The following is a 16,976-nucleotide window of genomic DNA, read 5'->3' on the forward strand; positions in this document are numbered from 1 at the left end:
TATAGAGAAAACTACAGAGTGTCTATAAGATGTATCCAGCCATCTCTTTTTAAGTAAATTTTCGCATTAAAAACTGGAGTGGAAAAGAGTGAAATTTAATAAACAGTAGAAGTATCGAAAAACTGCTTTTATACTTGGCTGAGGTGAAACAAGTGCAATGGACAGACTTAGCGAATAAATCATGATGTACCTGAAGCATGTGACTTAAATGTCAGATGAAGCTCCCGCCCAACTGAAGAGACAAAAAATTGTGGCATCACATCTGTGTGGAGTGATGAGAAGTCTGAGACATTCCTCAAATTAATACATGATTCATGTTTCAGGTTTGACTGGCACTCTTTCCAGTATGACCTTTCATGGGAGATGTCAGTCAAGCTCAGTCAGTCCTGAGAAAAGGTCTAATCAGCCAAAATGATATTTACAGGGCCTCTAAAACTGAATTAATTTGTCAGATGTGGGTTGAGAATAAATTTCAGTTAAAGTCACATTTTGTATAGAAAAATCTGAGTACTTGGAGAAGACTTGGTTTTTTAATAGCATAAAACACACTGTTTGGTTATTTAATGACACAAACAACACTGCACAAACAAAACTAAACAATGGAAGTAAACTAGAGACACACGTGCATTTAATCCAGTGGCTAATTAAACAAACAATACCTAAATTTCAACCCGGAATATATATCAAATAGAGTGGAACAGGGAGGGGATGTATTTTATAGACATGTCAATATATTTAAACAAGCACGCACACACACACACACACACACACATACACACACAGACCTGCTGGTCTTTCTTTCTTTCTTACCCTAACCTTAACCATCACAACTAAATGCCTAGCCCCAACGCTTACTCTAGCTCCAACGTAAACCTTATCGTAACCTTAAGGTCAAGGTCAAGGTTACAATTACCTATCAGTCCTTAGACAGCCCATTGAAGTTGTGAGGACTGGACAGACTGTTGTCACAATACAGAAATGTCTGTATTGGTTTGTAAAATAAATTCGTCCACACGAACATAGAAAGCCATGGACACACACATACACACACGCGCACACACACACACTTACTTCTAAGTAAGTAAATTTAACTTATTAAATACTGCTTGCTTCAACGCAATTTTCAGATACAAACCACTTAGGCACACTAATAGACTCAAAGCCAGACCAGACCCTTGTTACAGATCTTTTATGTATTAATTTTTCATGTCATGTGGGACAAATTCTACATTTTGAGGTACAGTGATGGGGAAGATTTCCATGGTTACAAATTGTAAGCTTTCAGGCCTTTGAATAATTAGCTATTGCTATTGGGATCTTGGGAGCAGATCTAAGCAACAATTTACTCACTAACTGAATACTTGTGTAATACTGAGCTACAATTGTCTGATAGGCAAAGTTGGTGGTGTGGCTGTAGAAACAGTATGAACGATTGGAATAGCATTAAATTTGGGATTATTTATTTATTAACTTTGACAGATGTGAAGCATCCCTGTTTTTTTTGCTTTTTTCAGACATTTAAGTATTATTTACGACTGTGTCTGATGAGCAAATGCTGACTCATTTGTGCACCTCAGCAGAAGTTGCAAAACATTAGACCAGAGGACATTTTTCTAGCCTTCAACTGTCGGTTGAAGGCAGTTTTGGCAAGCCTGTGCTCACTGCAGCCTTCAATTTCTGTTCTTGGCTGAAAAGAGTGGAATCTAACGTGGTCTTTTACTGTTACTGTCTGATTTTTGATGTGAACATTAACCGACGGTCCTGACCTGTATCTGCATGATTTTATGCATTGCACTGCTGCCACATGATTGGCTGGTTGTATAACTGAATGAATACGCAGGTTTACAGGTGTATCCTAATAAAGGGCTTTTATGGCCCTCGAATGTACAGTATGCTGTCTCACTGTTCTCACTAACTTGCCAGTGGTTTCCTGCTACAGCAGGCAGAAAATTTCTGCTATCCAATCATATGGAATGTGCCCAGCACAAAAGGGAAGGCAGCCAAACTGGTGACAAACATCAAACATATAGCAGCAAAAGAGCCAGATATTTTGATGGCCAGAGGAGTCGATGGAGGCGACAGAGCTACAAGGAGACTTAATATTGGACTTATATACACCAGGTAAACAGGTAAAGGTTTGCTTACACATCAGCTATGTAACAACATTAGCTTTATTAAATCTCCCTGCCTTCTCAACAAACAGGGTGCTGTTGCTAAGCACTGTGAAGCTCATCTCAGTGTAGATGTCGAGAGCAATACTTTAATATATTTTTACAACTTAAGTAAAACCCAGACTTTTTATAACAATACATAGTAGGATGAGATAAATATCTGGATAGCCGAACCACTCATACTATTGCTTAGAGTTACCAAATAGCTAACTATCTAACACACAGCTGACGTGCACAGCATTAATACGGGCCATATTTTGTGTAAACTTTATGAGTAAGGTTTGAATTTGGTTATTTTCCAATTTAATTAATTAAAATATTCATCTTTTTTCTCCCTGATACTTCCATCCTCCAAAATAAAATATCTTGCTTCAACAACTCCAAACTATGCAGTAAAGGCTCTTCCACCTGTAAACCACCACCTGCTCTTTTCTCATTTCTATCACTTACAAAATACCAGCTGATACATTAAATTTAGGAATTCTGCACACACAGATATATATGAACTGCATATAATGCAATTACCCATAATACATTATTTAAAGTATGACTTTAAACATAAGTTCTCATCATTTAAGACAAATGACCATAGCAAATGAGGGAAAGGTGATACAGGTGTTCCTAATAATGTGCTGAGAGTATTTACCTTAAATACATAAAAGCAGCATTACAATTTCTATATCCACCTTTCCTTTCAACATTTTGATGCTCCTGTAAAAGAAATAAGCACTCACTGTGTCTCTCTCTCACACACACACCTTAACCTGCTGAACCAACACCTTTTCTGCTTTCTGTCCCTGTTCTTCCTTCTGCTTCTCCTTTTGTTTCCTTTCTCTTGTCTTTTCTCTTGCTTTCTTTCTGTCTCCATTCTCTATCTTTTCATACAACCTAGCCATGTTGCATGTTCGAGGCTAATCTGTATAACCAGTCTTTCTGATCATAGGGGATTGCTTCCAACACACTCACTCTCTCTCTCACACACACCGAAATTATTTTTCCTTATTTGTTCCTGTTCTGATCATGTTTCAGAGATCAGAAAAAAAAACCCAACAGCATTTTGCACCATTTCTTTGTTAAAGTTGTTCCTGCGGCGGCATTTTTTTTTCTTCAGGTGCCTACTTTTCTGCCTCCCTCAGACTGAACTACCGATTATATCATAGATTATCCTAGATTTTCATTGGCTAGACAAAGTAGTGTAAGTCTACCTACAAAATGCACAAATACAAGTGCAGATTTCCAGCAGCACAGTGAAAGGGCATACACACTGTTAAGGGGAAGGGAGCGTCGCCCAAGAATTCTTACTGCTCTGTCTCATCAAAGTCACCTTTGTGCAGTAATTGGACATACAAATGTTCATGAATGCATATGAAATTTGACACATTGATGCTTACATTTACACTTCGGTGGCGATCACAGAAATCAATCATTGTGAAAAGAAAGCGTGTCAGACCGGATGCGTCTGACCCAAGGCCATAGCGGTGAACTCTGTCCAACTCAGGACCAATCCATTGCATTAGCATAGCAAGCTAACATTCAGTAATGAATATAATTTAACAAAAATGTAGCTTTTGGTCTCTGGTTGGGTTTGGCTCTTAAATTTGGCACTTCCATTTTGGTTCAGTTGGATGAGATATTGAATACCTGGTATGGGCCAGGTTTTGGTTTCAGTTTTAGACCTGTGTAGAATTCTGGCATCTGGCTAGTCTCAGCAAATTTATTCTGAAAATAGTGAGCCAGTGAATGCTTGGTAGCTAACTAATGTTTTTATCTAGCTTGTTTGTCCAGCTCCAGCGACAGTACACTCATGGTGAACACACACTAACAAGAAAAATCATCTTACTGGTAAAATGTAAAGTGCTGTTCCAGTGGTAGAGAGTATATATTCCCCATTATCAGACTCCTACTTTTAATATCTTGATTTTGTTTAATTCTATTTGTTCTATCTTAATTGTATTTGTTCTATCTCCAAAATAATGTCAATGTCCAGATAGTAATTTGCACTATCGGCTTTATAGAGGACAGACTCTATTTTTGTGTAGAAATTATATAGATGTTTGGTAATATTATTATCTTTAGCTCTCCTCCTGATTTTATTCTCCTCTCATATGTAGCATTGTGTGGGATGGGAGATTTTCATAATATTAGGATTAATGCATTGACGGTATGCATCCTATACATGTTTTTCTCTCCTCAACTGGCCTCTACTTTATCTTCACTTAATTCATACATTTTTGATTTCAGATAAGTCTTTGATAGCCTTGCTTTCCAGTTTTGTCAAGTTTTTCTTGTATATCCCCTTTATCTTTAATAAAGTATTCAGTTGTAAACAACACTTTAAAGCCACCTCCCACCCACTAGGTTCTGCAGCGTAGCTATTCTATTAGAATTTCTTGTGTTCAGTTTTTATGCCTCTGTGCCAGCGATAGACATGGCTAGAGACATTATGTTCTCAGGTTGTCCTTCCATCCATATGTCCCATTCTAGGGAATGCGGTAACTAAGGAACGCCATGAGGGAATTTCTTCAAATTTGGCACAAACATTCCCGTTCACAAGAATGAACTGATTAGAATTTTGGGGACAAACGTCAAGGTCACTGTAATCCCCACATTCGTCTCATTCTTGTGAACGCGATAAGTCAGGAATGCCTCAAGGGAATTTCATTACAACTGGCCTAAAAAGTTAATTTGGACTCAAGGATGAAGTCATTAGAATTTGGTGGTCAAAGGTCAAGTTCACTATGACCTCACAAAACACATTTTGGCGATAAATCCAGAATTCATACCCTATTTATGATAAAACACACTTAATACCTTTTATTAAATTCCTACAAAGTCTTCACTACATATATGTAAACTGCAACTTGACTGGTTGGCGGAGGCATACAACTGTAAAGCGGTAATTCTAGTTATTTAAATATTTGTGATTGAAAAGTGGTATTTGTACAATGTCCGTGCGTTCATTCCATTCATGTTTTTCTTCTTCAAGGAGATTTTAAGCTTTACAGTCCACAGTTTATCTACACAAGCAGGCAATTATTTTAGTTTAATTATCCAGGTGAAAGAATCTCTGTAAATCAGCCAACTACAGCTTAGACTGGTGCCTCAACAGACAAGACAACTGAAGCAGGATCTGATTAGATGAGATTCAAAAGATTTTGAATGCAGTGACAATGAACTACTCATGACTTTTGATGTAAAGAGTTTGTACACTTGCATGTCCCACAGCATTGGTCTTGAATAATCACATTATCTTAACAAATGCCCAACTATTACCTCCCAGTTATTGTCTGCTGACCTTTACTGAGATGATTCTCTCCATGGACTTTTTTAAATATTCAGATAAATATATCTTGCATTCAAAAGGCACAGGCACATTCCATGTTTGGAATGTGTTTTCTTGCTTCAACATTCCTATGAGGCAACTCAGTGTCATAGTATCTGTGTTTTTCTATCTGATTTGTTTCTTCTTCAAGCTTAGAACTTCTTTGGAGAGAGAGAGAGGGTACATTCTTCTAATGACTGTGTGAAGTCTTTAAATAGTGACTTGGAACAGTGTAATGCTCTAATTGCTTTGTTTAAGAGATATACTGATGATACAGCAGCTCTCAAGAATTGCATGTTTTTTTACATTATTGAATGACACAACTGATGATGGTTTACAACACTGAATATATTCATTTCCTATATCTCACAATTTCCATATGTGATAACAGTAACTAAAGACGGCAACCTTCCGAAAACCAATCACCAAAAACATGCCCAGCAGACAGTATTCACTCAAGAAACCTTAAACCTTAAACCTTAAAAGAAACCCAAAATCATTCTTCTAGGACAGATTCTTAGGTTACACTGAAACTGTAGTGAGGACTATGATTTCCAGTCAAAAGCCGCTGAACTAAAGGAATGCTTCAAGGCCAAGGGGGTATCCTATGATGTACATTGATTCAGCCGATCAGAGAACAGACAGCACAGACATTCTATATTGGACAGAAAGCCCAAACGTCACTCTCCCTCAAGACTTTCCTTTTCAGCTGTTTACAATCCAGCGTCTGCACAGATAAAGCAAATTTGGCATGTCCTCCAAAGTGACCCTTTTCTGGGGACCTCTTTTTTGAACCACCACTAATTTCATTCAGACGAGCATGTAACTCAAAAGATTGTCTTGTCCATTCATATCTTTCCAAACCTCTGCTGGCCAGTTGGAGGCAAAACAGTTTGTCCACCTACGCACTGGGGAGGAATTTAAAATTCAGTTGTCTATTAACTGCAGTAGCACTCATGTCATTTACATTTGAAATGTCCCAGCAGTCTGGTGTTTGCCTGCCAAACAAAACATGCTCAAAAAGTGAACCAAACACAAGACCGCCATTCATACTAAGAATCTGGACTGTGAGACAACACGTCATCAAGAAAGATAGATTTATACATTATATATACATATGGGTTGAATGAGGAAATCACTCCAACAAAAGCAAAAAGAGAAGGTCAAGGAAACAAATCAAGTGCATTCAGATTTATTAATGGCATTAGTGGCAATTGTGACTGGTATCTTAGAAGTGTAAATGGTATTTTCTCAAACCTCCTCGCTCTTTCTCACTTATAGGAATAATGTCTGCAACAGGGAACGGCTACGTCATTTATATGACCTTCAAACGCAAGACCAAGTTGAAGCCTCCAGAGCTCATGACTGTTAATCTAGCCATCTTCGACTTTGGCATTTCAGGTATTGTAACACATGTATAAGCACAAGAACAGCATTATTTCACTGTAAAGTATAAACGGTACTAAAGTATAGATTGCATGATGAAAATCAGTATGAGAGTGCTTTTTTTAAGAAATGGACTGTCATCCTTTTAGCTGAGACATGATTTATATTTGGAGAACTGTGTTGAATTGTTGCTCACATACATAACTATTTGTACTAAACCACGAACAATATATGCGTCTGTTTTGGCCTTGTCCTAAACATAACTGTTTCAATCTTGTTTTCCTGGGCCAACTAGTAATGCAACTGAAGCTGTTTGCTAACTGCCAAAAACACCAAAAGAAAAATAACTTAACTTTTAGTTACCAATTTAACACTTTAGCTAGCTAGCTAAAAAAAAACAACAGAAATTAACAACAAAAACGTGGATTGATCACATTTATGGACTACGACTACAACAAAAGTTTAATTGTCTTTTAATTGTCTCTCATTCACATCTCTTGGTCAACCATATGGATCAGTACTTTTTCAACCACACAAATCATTCAAAGGTGGAACTGATAAGATATTGGGTAAATGGTATAATAGCTTGGTCCACCTTCTGTATGATTATATCCATTGAATTTGTTGGAGGTGATTTCTTTCTGATATTTCAATTAGGAAGGCCTAGAATGGCTAATTTTGTATGATATCAATGTGATTAGTTGTCAGCAAGAACAGACCCTCCATCCATCCATTTTCTGCCACTTACCTGGAGTCGGTTTGTGGTGGCAGCAGGTTAAGCAAGGAAGTCCAGACGTCCATCTCCTCAGCAACATTTTCCAGTTCTTCCTGGGTACCCGAGGCAATCCCAGACCAGATGAGAGTTGGTTTATTGTTCCACGCCGAAGTTGGAATCTGCATGGCTCCTCCTGGATCTAAGGTTCGACAGTGGGCTGGAGCTTCCTTTCCAGCCACCCTTGTGGCTAAGCAGCCCAACCACTTCTGCAGGAGACCCCTGGGCCCTGTCCCAAAAGGCCTCCTTTGTCAGCTTAACGGCTGGTGTCGACCAGTGGGTTCTCAGGTTGCCATCATGACAGGCATCAAAAAACCTTCTGACTGCAACTCTGAACAGCCGCCTCCACAATGGAAGTTATGATGCATGACAAGTTCTTCCAGAGGTGGGAGTTGTAGACCCTGCTCACAGGGGCTTCAGCCAGGTGTTCCCAAGCCACCCTCACTACACGTTTGGATTTACCAGGTCTGTTCTGCAGGCTCCCCCACTATCTGATTCAACTCAACGAAAAAGTGAAAATTTTAAAAATCTTCCTGTCATAATTGAATTATTCTGCTTACAAACAAACAATCGAACCTGAAAACATAAACAGTTGTCAAGGGAAAGATATTGAATATTTGTAACAAAATCAAGATCATGTAGGCCTTTATTCTGCAAAGTATGTACCCACCTCTACCTTAAGATGTGCAAAAGCCCTAAAAGTAATAACTATGATTCAATCTTCATCAGGTTGTACAAATTTTCTTCCGAAACAAATGCAACAAGCTTGATTACAAATTAGCATCCTAAGGTGTCAGTCAGTTCATTTTTATATCATTCCGGCCTTCTTCATACATGTTGCATTAGGTTACTCTTTGCAATTTCATTTGCAGTGTGCCACAAGAGGGAATGTCAGAGGAATGAAATTATTTCCATTCCCATAGTTGTTTTGATAAGATGAGGCTGTGTATCTGTTGTGCCTTTTCATTAACTCTCATTTTGTTTTTCTATTTCAATAATCCTATTCATTAACTAGCATTACATCTCAGAACGTTGTTGTCCCAATTTAATTTTTCAAACCCTAATCCCTGTAATTCACCAATTTAAATTCAGCGTTTATTGACTTTCTCCCTTAATAACTTTTGGAAACTGAGGTTTTTTGGGTTTTTTTTGACTACTTTCTTAGTTCAAACTTCTGGACACTGGAATGCTTTCACATTTAGATTTTGATTCTGTCTTCTCTCATCACAGGACACTACCCCATTCTGGAACATAGATTAACGAGTTATTAAAGAGTTTTGTATTTTTCTGATCTTAAAATTTGCTTTGTTTATCTGCCTGGTGGGAGGAGAGACACAAACAGGTGGGAGATTCATTCACATGAGGAAGAGAAAAATTAGTTGTTGGTATTTTGGTAACAGCTATCTGAAGGCAGTAGGACAAATACATTGATAAATCTGCAGCCCCCAGTTTAAGAATTGCCATTAATGGGAATGTAATTAGTTTAGCAGTTAATTTAATTAGTTTGTTTGGTTTTTAACAAAATAATTGGATCACTAACTTCTGAAGGATTCATCCTCTGGGGACCATGATATCTGTACAAAATTACACAGCTATCTGATATCAAGTAGTTGTCAAGATATTTCAGTTTGCAACAAAAGACGACATCCACTGAGCCAGTGGCCAGTGTGGCTAATAAAAATGGAACCAAATTGCTGGTTTGATAACAAGTTGAATTATCTTAAACTTTAACTGACCATTTTAGGGTTATTGGGTTATTTGAGCTATTTTTTCTTCATATAAATGGTTTGTTTTCAAATTTATCAGATACAGACAGAAATAAGGATACCTTCACGTCAGCACTCCTATTGTATACTTATTTATCATGTTTTAGTGTGTAAGTAAGCATGACACTTGTTTAGAACCTCTCATTGATAAGTTGTAGCTCAAAGGCTATCACATAGAATCATAACATCACATCATTTACAAATCAACCAGTTGAGAGAATGGAAATAAAAGATTGCTAACATAGGATGTGGTTTTGCTATGTGGTTTCTAGTACTCTGTTACTTCTGATACTCTTAGCAGATGAGTTGGCTTTTACATAGAAGTCTAACAACTCAGGCAGCATGTACTGCAGTAAATCAACAGTTACTAGAGATACTATCACAGCTGTCCTTGACACTAACATCAGTTATTTTCTGTGTACTTATGATCAGTGTGTGCTTCAGCCTGTTTAGAGCCCAGTTAGCCTTTCTTAATAAAATGAATTTTAATGTTAGCATTCCACTGAGTTAAACATAATCATTGGTAGTTGAAGTGATGAGACAATAGGTTATTCTGTTATTTTGGCTTTTTCTAATATGATGTGAATGCAGCTGCAGAAACCACAAGACACTGAGGAGAAGAGATCTTTCAAGGTCAATATTTTTCCACATTAAATTGTTGCCCGTCAAGACACAGTTTAGAAAATACGTAAAAGTGTAACCAAGACAAGCTTTCAGATTTTAGAGTTCATACACAGCAATACCCGCAAAAAATGCATGCTACCTGTAAATCCATGTTTTGAACTTGAGAGCATTTCATTGATAAATTGCTACAAACCATCAGTGGTATTTAATGAACTCTGAACTTATATGTCTGGTCTGTATGGATTCTGGTGTTAGCGCACATCAGTGTGGTATGCTGACCTGTGCATGCCCCGCTCTGTGCAGACAAAGTTAAAGTTAAATCAACAGAGACCATGTGTGTCCTGAAAGTGAACAAAGCTGGGGTATCAGCCCATGTGTTTGCCCCCTAGCTACTTACGCAGTTGTCCTGGCTCACAATCAAGGTTATTAAACAAGTCTGCTGTCCTCTCATGCCTTGTGACATGAATAATGACATTGGTGTATTGAGAATAAGTGAAGAGTTTTATTTCAAAATGGGTCATCCAACAGTTGAGTACTGGCAAAGGTCACAACATCTTGGCACGCTGATGTCCTAAATCAGTCAGGACACTCCGAGCCATGCTGTGCTATTTCATAGGGGTGTAATGACATGCCACATTCACTGATTCACACACACACACACACACACACACACACACACACACACACACACACACACACACACACACACACACACACACACACACACACACACACATATAATTGGATGGCTGTGCCATCAGGGGATATTTGAGGTTCAGTATCTTGCCCAAGGACACTTTGACATGCCCATTGGAGGAGTCGGGGATCGAACCACCGACTCACCAATTAGTGGACAACCCGCTCTACCTACTGAACTTACTCAAATTGTCTTCCTTTTATTCTCCATCAATCAAATTTATTCAGTTTGCTATCGGACCTTGAAGATGCAGTTTTTTGTTGTTGGTTTTTTTTTTCTGTTTCAGCTTAACAATTTGCCCACAGTACTTCATACACTGATCACAACTCACTGATGTGGAGCTCTATTTTGAGGCCATCAGCCTCATATTCAGTCTGCACACTGACAAGCGTTTTTCTGCAGCTGCTACAGTATCTGCATAAGGTACTGATACTATACAGTTTGTGCTTAGCAGAGGTTTATACTACTGCCAGTAATAATACAGACACTAGTAGGTTGTATTGGTCCTTCATATGTGTACAAAACTCCACCTTCTTTAAAAGTGGCACACACTGAGGCATGATCAAATAGGGGAAAATTGATGTCAGTACTCATGTATACAAAACCAAATATTTTGTATAACATTGCGATAAACCACAAATTTAGGGATGGGAATCTTTGAGAAACTCATGATTTGGTTCTGATTCTCGGTGTAATGATTAAATTCAAAATCAGTTCTTGTTTCAAAACTGATTCTCAATTGAAAAATAGAACGGGGGGGTGGGGGGGGGGGCTATTTTCAGGCTCTCACTCCACTGAAGTGCAATATGAAACATAACTGACAGTTTATAAATGTTAATTAATCAGGCAGCCTCTTGAGATCTCCTTTTCAAGAGAGATCTGAGAACAAGAAACAGTCTTAATCAGACAAGCACACAACCAGCATAGACCAACGATACAAAAAAAGCCAGGCAGCCACAGTCGACAAAGAGCTAGTAAAAACAATTACAAGAGTCAATATACAGATAATAAAGCTTTAAAATCACCAGGGGGAATGAACAAATCTAGCTTGAGGGCACTTTGCAGTTCATTCCATTTAAAAAGTGCAGAGTACCTGAGACTAGTTTTGCCAAGATTAGCGCGTACGTATGGATTATCTATGATAATGTAATTGTTGTAATATGTGCTATAGTTACAAGATTTATATGAGAGGAGAGATGTGAGGTAGTTTGGCTTTTAGTTTTAACAGTAGAGCCTTGTAGATAAATATCACAAGATGACTGTTCTTTGTTGTCAGTAAGGAAATCCATCCAACTTTGTGATAGAAACAGCAATGGTGTGTGTGAAATTTGTCATGAGTGATAAAGCATAATTCCCTGTGATAAACAGGGTTAAGCTGCTGAAGTAATGATAGTTTGTTGTCAAGCCAGATCCTAAGTATTTGTATGACTCAGAAACAGTGATGTACCATGTAGTTGGTCTTATCGGTATTTAAAACAAGTCTATGAATAAAAAGTGATAATTGGAAGGCATTAAAGGCAGACTAAAACTGAGTAGAGTTTGGGTTGGGGAGGAGCCTGGGGCATATAAAATTGTATTATCTGCATAAAAATGGACATTGAAATATTGATTAGGAAGAATAATGTTGATGTAATATGATGTAAATAGTAATGGACCAATAATATGACACCCTTATACTGATGGTAAATTAAGCTTACTGGTCTTGACTAAACAGCAAAAGAGAAGTGTGTGAGACTATGCAGGTTTTTTGTATTAATTTGGAAACAGATTAAAGTCTTCCACTTTTACTCGAATAATTAAATAAAACTAGGTAAATGTTTTTTTGTAAAACAGAAGTCGGTCTGTTTATTTTGCAGTAAGGGGCAAAAAGAATAAAAAGAGCACTCAGCTATGTTGGTATTAATGCTATGTCTCCAGCAGTGGAGATAAGCCTCTCTGCTGCAACACTACTACCAGTGAAACTGTCCATAACGACTTACAAGCGCAGGGCTTTCGCAAAGAAAAAGACTGTGGACCGAGTTATTTTCCTTACCAGACCAGAGTTTGCTATACTTTTGTGAAGTGCTGCAGTGTGTGTTGTCAGCTGGTCTCGTTTACTAGTGCTGGAGTTCAGTGCTCCACTCCACTAATGTTAGCATTAGCCTTTTGTTGGTTTGTTTTTGTTTGTTTGTTTGTTTGTTTGTTTGTTTGTTTCTTTATTTATTCATTTCACCTTTTACTTAAAATAATAAATAATGATAAAGGGTCAGCATTTTATAATAAATATGAATGCAATTTTAAAGCTGCACTAATCAATATTTTCAACAACAATGGAAGTGTAATGTGAAAGAAGTTGCTAGTAATCACAAAAACAGAATTATCACCAACTCTGTTTCCCTCAGCATTTCAGCCTCTTTCAGCTCATTGTTTTAATTTTATGGTCTGTAACTTTACTGTGTTGGTTCAATGTCCCCGGTCTCATCCATCTCATTCCCAGTAGCAGCAGTCAGCATTTTCAAGCAAAATAGTCAGATCTTTCCATCAGTTGGCTGGAAGCATAACAGAGCTAAAAGAGAGTGAATATTACAGTTACATTTGTCAGGTCTAAACACGACTTCAAAAGCATGGTGATGTTACTGATATTGCTCCATATGTGCTGGATGTGTTTTCCAACATACATTCAGAATGTTTTTCTTCTTTCTTTCCCTCCATTAATCCCTTCACATCTTCTATTTCATATTTCTTTTGCATCTTTCTTCTTTCTTTACTGTCCACTTGACGCAGTCAGACCTGCGTCCATGAAGTGCTTTTCATAAAAGTACCATCCATTCCGCACTGTCTCGATTATTTTTGGCAATATACAGTACATCCTTGTAGTGTTGTCTTGCTGTAACAACACTGAAATGAGAATAAATAAACAGCAGTGTAATGTCTTTCAGAAAATATCATACATGCCTGTCACAAGAAAGTAATTCATATAAAAGAAGATGTATGTATTTCTTTTCATAGACCACTCCAATATCAAGGCAATTTACTTGCATAAGTAACCCTTGATGTCTGCAAATAAAGTGTGTGTAGTGCTTGTTTTTCCAAAGATGGATCTTTGTGATGAGATGATGAGTGATGGAGCCAGCCCTTTTCTTTTGCTCACACAGTCTCTTTGGACCAGCAGGTGTTGGAGTTCTGCAGCAGAGCTTTGGAGTAATTGAAAAAAATGTCTGTCTTGTGTTGCAACTCACATCGTACAGACCAGTATGAGGTGCTTTGTCAGTGACACAGAAGATCAAAAACAAAATTTAGCCCACTGGATAATATTTGAATTTTTGAACACTGCTAGGAATCTCTGGGTCCAGTTTCCCTGCATAGCATCCAATACCTTAAACATGGTATACCATTAATTTATTTCCAAGTCTTGTAATTATTAACATATTGCTCCTTTGCACAGTGTACAATGTGAAACCATCCTGACTTGCACTGACTGCTTCACCATTATAGCAGGCTTGTTTACTTCAAACTAAATCAACTATAGCTGTTTCTGTACCTTCCTGGCGGTTCCCGAATGCAAGGATCTTAAATGTTCTTGTTTTTTTTTGGGATAATTTTAAAGAGTAAATACATGCAAAATATACAATCATCTTATGTAATAGATAAGCAGAGGTTGTTTATTTTGAAACATCTATGCATAAGGATGACTGTGGCGTGTCATCAGGGTAAAAATAATATGCTCAGTATAAAAGGAGATTGGTAGAGGTGTGGCTAATCACTTTGGAAGATCATGATCCACTCTTAATTTTAAGTTTCACAGTGCATGAGATCAGATTCTAAGCTGGAGAGTTATAGCCTACAACTTAAATAATTGTGTTTTCTTTTCATTAATTATCCATATTGAGTGGATTAAATACTGCTACTTTCACAGAACTACAGCTCCAAAACCTGGTTGGGAGACCTCTGTTTATAAGCTAATTTAGTCTGACTAGTAACAGTAACAGATATGTAATGTTAACATGCCTTTGGCTATGGCGTAGAGACGCCATCGGACATGAACAACTGATTAATTTCTATTCTGTTGCAGTAAGCACAACATAATCACCCACTGATTAATGTGCTATATATTTTCAGTAGATATTTAGGGCTGACAAACAGTAATGTTACCTTACAACTATAAACCGCATGGCTACGACTATGTACTGACTTGCTGTTAGAGCCTTTCATAGGAGAGCTTATAGTCCACAGATACCCGCACAGTGACTCTCTTAATGGGGTGTTAATATTCTCACGAAGGCTGGTTGTCCTTTGACAGAAACCCGACAGTAGCTGCTTATCAGTGGTTTACTTTGACCATGAGCACCATGGGCACACACATTTCTGTCCATGTACACTGTGAATTTATAGTCTGTCAGTGTCCTCCGGGTCCTCACAACCCCTGGCGTCGTCACATACTACGTAGCCACGAGGTCATGCCTCAAACCCCTCTGTTGCATTTTTTAAAAATGCCCCTCCCTTGACTGAAAGGGAGGGGCATAACATAATTCTAGGGTTTACTTATTTGTGATGTTCCCTTTAAATAGAGCCATCCAATTCAATTCAATTCAATTTTATTTATATAGCGCCAAATCATAACAGAGGTTATCTCACAGCACTTTTGATACAGAGCAGGTTTAGACTGTACTCTTAATAGTTATATTTACGGAGACCCAACATTCCCCTATGAGCAAGCACTTGGCAACAGTGGCAAGGAATAACTCCTTTTTAACAAGTAGAAACCTTGAACAGAACCCGATTCATGGTGGGCAGCCGTCTGCCTCGACCAGCTGGGTTGAGTACAAGACCAATGAAACTAACAATAAAACTAATAATTATAATAATGGGACTAATAATTATACTTATAATAATAATAATCAGGCTAAATATAATAATAATAATAACTGACGCAGTGCATGATGAGTAGGACCATGGGGGCAGTAGGTGGTTTGCAGTTATAGATCCAGACTCTGCATCTCCAGAGGCAGAAATACCCACCGAAAGTGACAGGAGGAGAGAGGAGAGAGACAAGAATGCAAAAAAACTATGAGAGAGAAATGAAGCCAAGTTAGTAGCCAGTATTGATGGTATATAAACGCGTATGGATGGAGCGGGAGAGGAGGAGAGAGGAGCTCAGTGAATTATGGGAAGTCCCCCGACACTCTAGGCCTATAGCAGCATGACAAGGGGATGGTTCAAGACAAGCCTGAGCCAGTCCTAACTATAAGCTTTATCAAAAAGGAAGGTTTTAAGCCTACTCTTAGATGTGGAGAGGATATCTGCCTCCCTGACCCAAACTGCAAGATGGGTCCACAGTAAATGGGCCTGATAACTGAAGGCTCAGGCTCCCATTCTACTTTTGGAGCTCCTGGGAACCACAAGTAACCCTATATTCTGGGAGCGTGGTGTTCTACTGGGGTAATAGGGTACTATGAGCATTTTAAGTTATGATGGTGCCTGACCATTAAGTGTTTTGTAGGTGAGAGGAGGATTTTAAATTCTATTATGAATTTTACAGGGAGCCAATGCAGAGAAGCTCCCACAGGAGAAATATGATCCCTTTTCTTAGTTCCCCTTTCAGCATTCACGCTAGAGCATTCTGGATCCGCTGGAGAATATTTAGAGATTTGTTGGGACAGCCTGATAATAAGGAATTACAATAATCCAGCCTAGAAGTAACAAAAGCATGGACTAGTTTTTCTGCATCTGTTTGAGACAGGATGTGCCTGAGTTTTACAGTGTTAGGTGGAAAATGGCAGTCCTTGAAGTTTGTTTTATGTGGGACTTGAAGGACATATCCTGATCAAGAGAACTCCGAGATTCCTAACGGTGGTGGTGGAGGCCAGGGTAATGCCATCTAGAGTAATTATATCATTAGATAATGTCTTTCTGAGGTGTTGGAGGCCAAATACAATAACCTCAGTTCTTTCTGAGTCTAACAGCAGAAAGTTGCTGGTCATCCAGGTCTTTATGTCCTTAAGGCATGCTTAAGGTTTTGCTAACTGATTGGTTTCATCAGGCTTCATTGACAAATACAATTGGGTATCATCTACATAACAATGGAAGTTTATGGAGTGTTTCCTAATAATATTACCAAGCATATGTAAGGTGAATAGAATTGGTCTAAGCACACAACCTTGTGGAAGTCTGTTACTAACTTTTGAGAATATGGAGGATTTATCGTTAACGTGCACAAACTGAAAGATCTGATAATAGTACTTAAACCAGCTTAGAGTTG

General features: G+C 38.1%; 1 protein-coding gene across 1 annotated transcript in view; it reads left to right on the forward strand.

Annotated features, from left to right (window-relative positions):
• The window catches only part of opn5 (opsin 5), a 62,326-nt gene that overhangs the window by 29,126 nt on the left and 16,224 nt on the right, over nt 1-16,976 (forward strand). Inside the window, exon 4 of the mRNA XM_040125761.1 lies at nt 6,775-6,894. Coding sequence (XP_039981695.1) covers nt 6,775-6,894 — 120 coding nt within the window. The remainder of the gene's footprint in view (nt 1-6,774; nt 6,895-16,976) is intronic.

Source organism: Xiphias gladius, chromosome 4, assembly GCF_016859285.1.
Source record: "Xiphias gladius isolate SHS-SW01 ecotype Sanya breed wild chromosome 4, ASM1685928v1, whole genome shotgun sequence".
Taxonomy (NCBI): Eukaryota; Metazoa; Chordata; class Actinopteri; order Istiophoriformes; family Xiphiidae; genus Xiphias; species Xiphias gladius.